This window comes from Anopheles bellator, chromosome 2 (assembly GCF_943735745.2).
Source record: "Anopheles bellator chromosome 2, idAnoBellAS_SP24_06.2, whole genome shotgun sequence".
NCBI classification, from domain to species: Eukaryota; Metazoa; Arthropoda; class Insecta; order Diptera; family Culicidae; genus Anopheles; species Anopheles bellator.
This window is the reverse complement of record NC_071286.1, coordinates 68613843-68624067: the sequence shown is the minus strand read 5'-3', so window position 1 is coordinate 68624067 and position 10225 is coordinate 68613843. Positions and strand designations below refer to the sequence as shown.

General features: G+C 52.1%; 1 protein-coding gene across 1 annotated transcript; it reads left to right on the top strand.

The window, feature by feature from the left end:
- Positions 1 to 3238: 3238 nt before the first annotated feature.
- Positions 3239 to 9344, top strand: LOC131211601 (ATP-binding cassette subfamily G member 4). Its single transcript, XM_058205149.1, has 8 exons — positions 3239 to 3618; positions 6680 to 6987; positions 7060 to 7205; positions 7273 to 7511; positions 7580 to 7993; positions 8081 to 8337; positions 8431 to 8636; positions 8700 to 9344. Exons 1-8 carry the CDS (start codon positions 3339 to 3341, stop codon positions 8839 to 8841), a joined length of 1992 nt encoding a protein of 663 aa, XP_058061132.1. The 5' UTR covers positions 3239 to 3338; the 3' UTR covers positions 8842 to 9344.
- Positions 9345 to 10225: the final 881 nt, after the last annotated feature.

Genomic DNA, 10225 nt, shown 5'->3' with positions numbered 1-10225 from the left:
TTTTGGGAACCATTTGAACTTAGTGGCTTAAGCTTTACTTCCGCGTTAGTAACTGGGTGTGCGTCTGCCAGCTTGGCTTGGTTGGAGTTGTTCCCATTTCTTATCGTACCTGGTGCCATGAGACGCAATCAGCTCCTGAGGCTTTGTCCACTTCGACCGTGGTGATTACAAAAATTAAAGATACGACCAAGCTGCGCGATCAAAGTTCAAATGACGTCCAGTTTCGAGTGTATTATTGACAGGTGCGGCGAGTGGGCAACGCACTCGCCAGTCAATGTGATGATTAAGTAAACCCAGCAATCGGTCACGAAGCTTCCTATGAGGAATTTAGTGACACCCCCCCTATGGTGGTCCTCTTTCCCGGGGCGAGCGCAAACAATTCCCGCGATGCAGCTTGTCACCAACAGAACAGAAGCGTCCAGTGTTATTAATCACCGAATCGCAATATGCAAATGAACATTAAACCTTGTTCTCCGTCTGGCCGGGGGGAGCCTGTTTGTGTTCCACGTTTCCCACGCATGACATGAGCGTCGACCAAAGGGCCACGTTGATAAGCCCAAAAGAGGCTCCAATTTCGACGGAAGCTTCTGCGCCGCAAGCCTCGACCATTGACCTCGTCCTCGGATGCTGGCCACACTATTTACTGGGCCACACCGACCAGAAGGCCGCACGGTTTGACAGGCTTGACGTCAACCGACCAATCGACCGGACTTTGCTCCAGTGGCGGGGGCCGCCGATGCCCGCGATTGCCGACTTCTTGCAGATTGCGAACTCGGTGGCGAACCCCAACCGTGGGGGCTCCGATGTGGTAATAAGGAATTGTTTGTTTTCAGCACACCACGTATTCACGCGTTCAGGCGGCTTATCTACTCCTCGGAGGAGCCTTGGAGGATCCACGGGCAGCCCCGTTGTGGTGTGGTGGTTTGTTTGCCGTATTTTATTGATTGAATGGGAACGCCACAAAGAGAGGCGCGCATCCACGCGGAAAACATTGGCGATAAGTGTGCGAAACGCATCGCTCGACACCTAAATCCTGGCCTCGGGTGCTATCGCCTTTCTTAAGCCTTTACGGTCGCGGCTAATCATCACGACACGCTTCAGACAGCCCGGGGACCCGATGCAAATGAGGCCCAACAAGGACCTAATGTTACTCGCCGTAAAGACAATGCGAGTGGACGGTGTCATAATACGAGCCGTAACGCGTCTCCAATACGCCGAATGGGGTCAACGATCGTGGCGAACAAAGCGATCGTGGCGCAGAAAGATGCGCATCCAGTCACCGTTTCGCGGTCAATGTCAGGACCGTATCTCACGGGACAAACGATCTGCAAGCGGCGTCACGTTTCATCTGCACCGTATTGCTGCGTAATGATCGGCCGGTGAAAGCGGAAGTGATTACTGACATGCGCAGGAGCGTCTCGATCAAAATGAGTGGCTTACTAGCCGGGCACGGGGCTGCAGGAAGTGTGTCATTAACGTTCACCCCATCGGCCAGAGAGCTGTGGAGAAGCCAACAATTATCGTGCCTCGAGCAAGATACTTGCTAACCAACCAATAACGTGCGACACGCTTTCGAGTTAGCATTTCTGAGTCGCTTCGGAACTGGTTTGAGAACACCCGTTGAAATGAGAATTGCCTAGAACGAACAGTGTACTGAAAACGAGCAAGTCTTTGCTCAATCCCATGGCCAATGGTTTGAGTTCAGCACGATGCGGTAATGAAACTGCTAAACTTTATAAACAGATAATCACTGGTTTACGAATCGACCAACCGGGAAATCACCGGCACCATCTCCTGGAAAGTGATCGTGACGAATTCGTTCCGCAAATCTTTTCCAATCATCGTAGGGAGAGAAACGATCGAACAATACACAGGCACCGGCGTAATCTGATGGAATTTTTCTGCATAATTATTGATTTTGACGTCAAGAAGTGCTCCGGCGCTTCGCGCGGTGGAGGAGGGGACCGGTTTTTCAAAGGTGCATTTTCAATCAGCGCATAGCCCATCGCCGGCTTGGGAAGGGACACTGAGTTCCTCCTAGAGATCGATCGGTTGTCGATAGACTGCGGCCCAGTGACGATCATGTTGGGCGGTCGCCAGGGACACAGGGACTATGATTACACCGGGCATTAATACAAATAATTACTGGGGCATTCAATATTATCCGCCCGACGGCCAGGCACCTCGTGCCCTAAACGATACACGTTAGTGTACCATTTAATTATTCTCCGGCGATGTTCCATGTTGAAGATCCGGTAGAGTTCTCTCTTGCAGTTTTTCCCGCACAATCGCCGTAGTGACTTTACAAAACGCCTTTTTTCTCACGTTGCCAGGCCTTGCGCAATGACTCTCGCTGCTCGGGGTCATTCTCGCGGGCCGGGGAAGTTGCCCCATGATTCACCTTCTTACGCGAGAATCTCTCGCGCCCCGCCAAAGTTCAGCTAATTAGCGAAGCGCACGCGTCCGAGGTTCCGGCTCCTCGACCTTTGATCGCGATCGACAACTTTCGCCCAAACGGCTGCCCAACTTAGGGTGTCCGGGCCCTCAGACATTCCTCCACTGAGACCCCCCAGAGACCCTTTTGCGGATCGAGACCCAAAACCCACCCGCTAGCGATACGGAATTTGAAGGCCACGATAGGGTGGCCGGCTTGTGGGTGCCTTACACACCTTTCCCGCGAAGACGAAGGCTCCAAGCCCGATCCCGTACGCCGAGCTGTTATCAATCCGTGCCAGTTATCAGCCCGAGGACTCCGGCTTCGGGAATCGCTGAAGGGTTGTGTATTGGTGACGGTGATTTGCTGGCCACCTTTAGCCGACGGCGCAGTTGGGCCGGCTGCGCGAACGGCACAGCAACAGCCCGGACCGCGATCTCGCTCCCCCGTTGCAGTCGCGGCTTAGTGCGCGCGTTGTGCTGACTTCGATTGCGCCGGGCGCGGCCAAGAATCAGTAGTTCTTTGTCGCTGAACGGGGTTAGAAGTGCGCGTTCGCCCACCGCTCTCTGTGTGGAAGGACCTATCGCCCTCGGTGTGTGGTGCGGCAGTGATCGAGCTTCGTGTACCCCCCCTTTTAACTGTCGCCGAGGTTTGTCCTCGTCCGTGGCGCAGAAGCTCACCGGACGACGCCGGAAACGTATCGTGGGGTTTGCAGGTGCTCGAGAATGGTTGCTGGTTGTGAGTGCACAAGTGTTTGTCGTTAGCAACGCTCCCACCCCAACGACGGATAGACTCACGGAGGACACGGGTTGCTCCAGTTTCCAGCGACTGCCTTTCAAGAATTGCAACGTTCCCGCGTGGGATTTGAGTTAGTGTGTCGGGCAAACGGAGAAGCGACCCGAGTATGGATATCCTTCAGCAGGAGGCGCGAGCCATTGCGCTGGTTAACCTGAGCGAGACCAACCATTCCGCACCGGTCTACAACCAGACCACGGTGCCGCTGCACCGCAAAGACTCGCGCAATATGGACCAACAGGCGGTCATCCGCAACAACACCATCGCGTTTTCCTCGAACCACGACACGGAGACCCCGACGCGGCCCTTCCAGAATCTGCCGCCCCGCGAACCGGTCGACATTCAGTTCAAAGATGTCTCGTACTGCGTCAGTCTCGGATTTCGTAGAGGTAAGCTGGTCCGGCTCCTGAAAGTGTTGCTACTACTGGAGAAAGAAAACACGCTGCGATCGTGCCAGCTCATCGAAAAAGCATCGAACCGATCGGTGCACAGGACAATCACCTCCATCCAGTGGGTGATACCCGGTGATCGTTGGCCCCGTGGATGCACCCTTCCAAATGGGGGTTGTTTTCATTTTCGTGCATCGGCACCTTTTTCCTAATCGATCGCACAGTGATAATGCTGCTAGCCGAACACGTTTCGCTGGCGTTCACTGGCACACCGCATTTTGTTTACGTTGAAAAGAGAGCGAAAAAGGGGCCAGACAGAGCGAGAGCTAGGGAGAACGGAACAAAGAACTGCGCGAATCTCGGTTTCCGACCGATCGGAACGGAACACAATGATCGCGATCCAAAATGGGTAAATCCGCGTGGGACGCGCTGACGAATGTCTGGTTAGGCTAAGGGTCGCTTAGGGCTCAGGGCTCGCGAGCTCAGCCGTTGGAAGGCGCCCAACGCGGATCTGAGATCCGATAGCAACAACAGTTGTGATCCAATGTGTTCCGTTCGCATCGTCCAAGTCGAGGTAGTACCGCAAATTACAAATTATGATTTTTATCTTTGCTCAACTCAATGACGCTTAGCGATCGATCTCCGAGCTGACTTTGGGCCGGTTTGACGTGACGTAAATTTCGGTTGAATAACCTTGGGCAAATATTTGAAATGCCAAACGACGAACAATTATCTTCGATGCGAGCGAAACATTGAACGCCAACCGTTTTTTTTCGTAATATTTGTTGATTTCGTATCGTCATAACCTGTTCTGCGAAAAAGCCGCCAAATAGTTGTGTAAATATCGACACGATCGTCGGATGCTGTGTGTTCATCATTTCGGGCAGCGAGCAACAAAATTCAGATACCGAATGACGTCACATTATGTTTCCTACATCAAAGTCCATTTCCTGACGAGAAGAACAAACCACACCAGCCGTTGATATCTTTACTTGACTCACTAAGGCTCGCTGGCCGGCTCTCTATCGCGACGTTAACATTCTTAGCGCCAGATAAACCGCTCAACGGCCAACGGTTGCTTAGCTGCCCGATGCATAGTAAATAGGGCAAACCCAACGGGAGCCCCAGTGGTCATTTTTCCCCTTCTACGGCGCACTACTATTGTTTTTGAGCGAAATAACAAAAAACACCCGATCGAGCAAACAAACACGTTCGCCGCGGAGTGCGCTCATCCGCGAGGCGAGCCTGTCCTTGAAGTGTCCACTCGGGGCAGGACACTCTCCGTGCTCGCTGGCGCGTTGAAGAAAGAGGCCCTTCGGTGCGGGGCAACACAACGGAGAACTCTTGCGCCGGGCCCTGCGCACTCGTCAAACGCACAAAGAAAGAAAGAAAGTGATGATAAGGCCCCCGGAGAGTCGGGTGTCAAATCGCGCGATCGAGTGACGTGCGAACGACGCGGGCGCGCGCGCCAGGAGACACTCTCGCCGTGCGGGGATCGATCGGCGCACTGTTTTGCGGCGGACAGCATAAAGAACCCGCGCAGCAAAGCCACGTCCGCGCCACGGTCAACGGGTTTGCGCCCGTCAGCACAACTGACCCGCGACGAAGCCGTTAATTTCGCACACCACGCAGCTCGGTCGGATCGGTCGTTAGAGTTAACTTCCTTGTCGTCCCCGCCGGTGACTCACGTGCGTGCACGCGAGCGACTTCGCTCTGTCACCGGATCATGCGAGCATAGAATGCCGAGGCCCGTGGAGCCTTGATTAGGTCGAAGGTGCCCTGCTCCTCGTGTGCCTCGATCTTGAACTCCACCGGAGAAAATTATCATTCGCGCCCGGGTTGATCGATGATTAAATACCCGCACTGTAGTTATAAACCTGTATCCGCCGGTCGACGAGGCGTAATTCCATCTACAGATGTACTGTAAACATTAGTAGTCTATTGATACGACATCGTCACTAAAGAAACAGCATCCACTGTTTTCTGCCATCCCCACCACAAGCGAAGTGTTTGCTGTCTCTCGATAGTCCTCGGCGCGGCGCTTTGAATTTGAAGAGGGCTCCACTCGTACCGCACTCGTTGGGACACCCCTGAGAGCGCCTCAAAATCGACAGGAGGACCCTACACCAGAAATCAAATCTTTCTCCCTTTTTCTTCTTGATGACCGCCACTCAAAAACTGACCTTTGTTCCACCTGACTTAGCGCACCAAGTCTTATCAAGCCGAGTCGAGAGCTCTGGATAAGCGACTTGAGGGCGTAGCCCAGACGCCCAGGTAATCCTTCCACGTCGAACCAGCGAACCTTGTTACGCCCCGCCACAGACCTGTTGCTAGTTGGATCGTGCTGGTGCCACTTGCCACCGCTTCTCTTATCATGCGTTCGCTCGCTTACGTCAAACCCACTCCATGGGGCGGCGGTGGTGTAGTAAATAAAATCGACGCCGGATTGGTCTGTTTATTGATGAAATCACTCGAATAGTTTGGCCTTCGGCGAGCGACCAAAAACAAGCACCACAATCGTTATCAAAAAACTATTAATTCACCATCCGGGTCCGATCCAACGGCACAGGATGTCAACCTCTGGTGCCGTGTCCTGCCAGGCGTAGTTGCTTATGAAACGGGTTGGACTTTGGCACGCGCACAGCGGGGCGCAACCGGGCGGGGCATGTTGTCGTTCTGAGTCGTCGTCAACACTTCGGCTGCGGCTGCGGGCAAGTGTGAATAAAAAATATACACAATCGAGGGATCGCCACGGTAGTTGATGTTTCCCTTTTGCGTTACATACACCGCCAGTGTGGTGGCGATTTTTGCGTTATCGATGCAGCACGAGGAAGAGGCCACATTCAAGGAAGTTGCAGGCGTTGATAAGATATCGGGTCGCTGATACAACGGGTTGACGATTTTTTTTTTCTTGAACACTTTGGATTTAGTGATTGTTTCGCTTAGGTGATTATTCTCTGGTTTGCGTGTGTCGCAACGTCTCCAAGGTTAATTACGTGTCGCGATAAGGCAATGGGACACATACACGCGCGGCTGATTCTGAGTCCTACTTCCATTGCAGGCCAGAAGGAAATTCTGCACAATGTGAACGGGAAATTCCCGGGCTCGCAGCTGATCGCCATCATGGGGCCGTCGGGGGCCGGCAAGTCCACGCTGCTCGATGTCCTGTCCGGCTACCGGACGACTGGTGCCGAGGGAGTGGTGTACGTCAACGGGCGGGTCCGCAATCTGAACAGCTTCCGTCGGATGACGTGCTACATTACGCAGGACGACCGGCTTCAGACGCTCCTGACGGTGCTGGAGAACATGCGGATCGCTGCCGACCTAAAGCTCGGGCCGGAAAAGTCGCACCACGAGAAGGAGTCGATCGTACGTCGTGATCTGATGGACGGATGTCACTGGAACAATTTAATTACCTCGATTTGGTTGTCATCGTTCTAGATTGAAGATATTCTAACCGTGCTTGGGTTGTACGACCATCAGTTTACTATCACGAAGCGACTCTCTGGTGGCCAGCGTAAGCGGCTGTCTATTGCGCTGGAGCTGATCAACAACCCTACGATCATGTTTCTGGACGAACCGACTACGTAAGACTCACCGGCGATAAATGATCAGCCAGAAGACCTTCAAAGTGTTTTGTCTTTCTCTTCACAGCGGGTTGGATAGCTACTCGTGCAATCAGGTTGTGGATTTGTTGAAGAGACTAGCCCACCAGGGACGCACGATCATCTGCACGATCCATCAGCCGTCGGCTAAATTGTTCCAGGAGTTTGATCAGGTGTACGTGCTGTCGAACGGCGAGTGTATGTACCAGGGCTGTACGAACAGTCTCGTGCCGTTCCTGCAGTCGGTGGACATGCCTTGTCCGGTGTACCACAACCCGGCCGACTACGGTGGGTGCGCGAAGAAATTGACTTGGAACCGATAAATGATCTAGATTTTCCCGAACGATCCATTGCAGTGATTGAGTTGGCGTGCGGCGAACACGGCGAAGATCGTATCCAGCGAATGGTGATGGAGATGGGTAATGGCGAATCGACGGAGTGGTTCGCCGACAAGCGCAACATACTGAAGGTCGAGGATTGGCGGAAGAAGTATCCGATAAAGAAGCATCTGGAGCAGAAGAATGCCCTGACGTCTACGTCCCAGATGTATCAGCTTCAGGTGCTGATCAAGCGTGGCATTATCAAGGCGAGACGCGACGCCACCCTTACGCATCTGCGGTTCGGCGTGAACATCATCATCGCGGCCATGCTGGGATTCCTGTTCATTGACGCGGGCAACGAGGGTTCGCGCGTACTCGATAACTACAATCTGCTGTTCTCGATCCTGATGCACCACATGATGGCCACCATGATGCTGACCGTGCTGACATGTGAGTGCAAACAATCCTGACAGCTGGCGAGCGTCGACCGGCCCACAATGTTGTTCTTAACCCGTCCGTGCCGTTCTTCCCGTGCAGTCCCCACCGAGATGGGCGTCATCCTGAAGGAGCACTTCAATCGATGGTACACGCTCAAGTGTTACTACCTCTCCGTCACGATCATCGATATCCCGCTGTCGGTGGCGTGTTGCCTGATCTTCACCGTCATCATCTACCTGATGAGCGGCCAGCCGATGGAGTGGTTCCGGTTTGGGATGTTTTTCACCATCAGCCTGCTGATAGTGATGATAGCGCAGAGCCTCGGGTTGACGATTGGAGCCTGGTTTAACGTGGTGGTGAGTAACGCCGTGGCCGTCTTTGTGCGCTTATCAGAATCGCGCGGCAATCGATGTGCAGATCGCTCACCCCTTTCGCGCTCCATTCAACAGAACGGTACATTCCTCGGGCCCGTACTGACCATCCCAATGATGATGTTCGCTGGCTTCGGTGTGACGTTGCGCGATCTGCCGAGCTACCTAAAATGGGGTAGTCACATTTCTTATCTGCGCTACGGTTTAGAGGGCTACGTGAACGCAATCTATGGGGAAAATCGACAAACGCTCGACTGCGAGCTGAAGCCGTACTGCCATTACAGGTTGGTAGCAGTATGGCCATGTCTTCGAGTTTCCGTTTCACCTACCTCTCGATTTCCCGTTAGATATCCGGCCAAATTCCTGTCGGAGATTTCGATGGAGGGCGATCAGTTCTGGAAGGATGTGTATGCTCTCTGCGCAACGCTGATCTTTGTGCGTGTCCTCTGTTACTTCTGCCTCCGGTGGAAGGTGATGTCCGTGCGGTAGGCCGCCCCGTTCGGTGCGAAGGCGACGAAGAGCCGTTCCCGAAGAACCCACCCGATGATTCGCCAGTCGCATACAGTTCCTGCCAATTTCAACGATCGACACTGGATCGACGGTCCGTTGGTCGATGCAATTTCTTCGTGATATTGTGCTGAAAAAAACGTGATAAGATTTTGTTACCAGACGGAGACCGTGCCGTAGACACGGGGGGGCCAACAGTTTGATACCAAAAAATTGGTTGCCAAAAACACGAGGTTAGGTTCCATTGTTTCATTCACAACCTTATCTAAAGTGCATCGCTAGGTGCTTAGCGCAATACGTCTTGTTTTCGTTGTCCATGTTTAGTTCACCTTTTACTGTAAATAATACGCTAACGTGCGCGGTACGCATTCGTTTGGCATTCCAACGATAACGATTGATTTCTATGACCTAAGAATTGTTCATCGTATAACCCCGATAGTATAAGTTAGTCTTCGATAGCCAATAAATGTTTTATCCAAAACTGATGTTGATGTTTCCTAATACACGATGACCATTTTCTTTACGATATGCAAAGCCGTGCAAAGATTAATCCTCACATAGCTTACGTATAGAGACGGCGAACGTGTTCTGCGGTGACGCACTTTGCAAATTGAAATGAAACGTCGAACGGTGACAGAAGAGATGGCACGAGCTGAAATATCTTGCGATTCATCAACCGTCTTTTTTAAATGTTTGCATACAACTCCTTTGTGTTCAATGTAGAGCTTGCATGCGTGAAACGAATTGCAGCGCACTTCGTTTCACGAAGCTTTGAAGCTTTCAACGCTTTTGAAACGCACTATGAGGAATTTGTTTGTCACAGACGGACATATTTTGTTTTAGCAAGAAGCTACGGATTGTGTTTTCAAGAGTAATTTTAACCACCCTTCCGACTTTGACAGAAAGATAACTTATCTATTTTAAGAAAGTATAACTAAAATCCTCGGTTTCTAAGTAGGCTTATGAACTTGTTTTCCCCATAGTGCGGCGCAGCTCGAAATGCGTGTGCTGAATACAGCTAAAGAAAATCCGTGTCCATTGTTATTAATTCTAAATTGGGCTAAATTTAATATATTGGAAAACACTTAAGGTAAGTCTTATTCGTCTCTGCTTTCCATCATTTAAACGGTGCTGAGGCATCAAAAAATGGCAACCATTGTCGAAGCGACGAAGTGCGGACCATGGCGGTTCTGTGGGACTCTTAGGCGTATGGTGAAAACTGCAGGCGACGAACCTTAGCGTCCTTTTCCGAAAAAAGGTAGGTAAGCAGGATATAGAAAAATAAAATAGGTCGCAGGCGAAGCGGGAGAGTGCTATTCACCGATGAGGAGATTATAAACGGAGACCACATGATGCGCGAGCTGGC

What these genes read in the sequence shown, in the direction of transcription:
- LOC131211601 (XM_058205149.1), top strand. Translation starts at nt 3,339, where the DNA reads ATGGATATCCTTCAGCAGGAGGCGCGAGCCATTGCGCTGGTTAACCTG. An exon ending in GATGCTGACCGTGCTGACAT is followed by an intron (nt 7,994 to 8,080) that starts GTGAGTGCAAAC and finishes CTTCCCGTGCAG; the next exon opens with TCCCCACCGAGATGGGCGTC. An exon ending in AAGCCGTACTGCCATTACAG is followed by an intron (nt 8,637 to 8,699) that starts GTTGGTAGCAGT and finishes ATTTCCCGTTAG; the next exon opens with ATATCCGGCCAAATTCCTGT.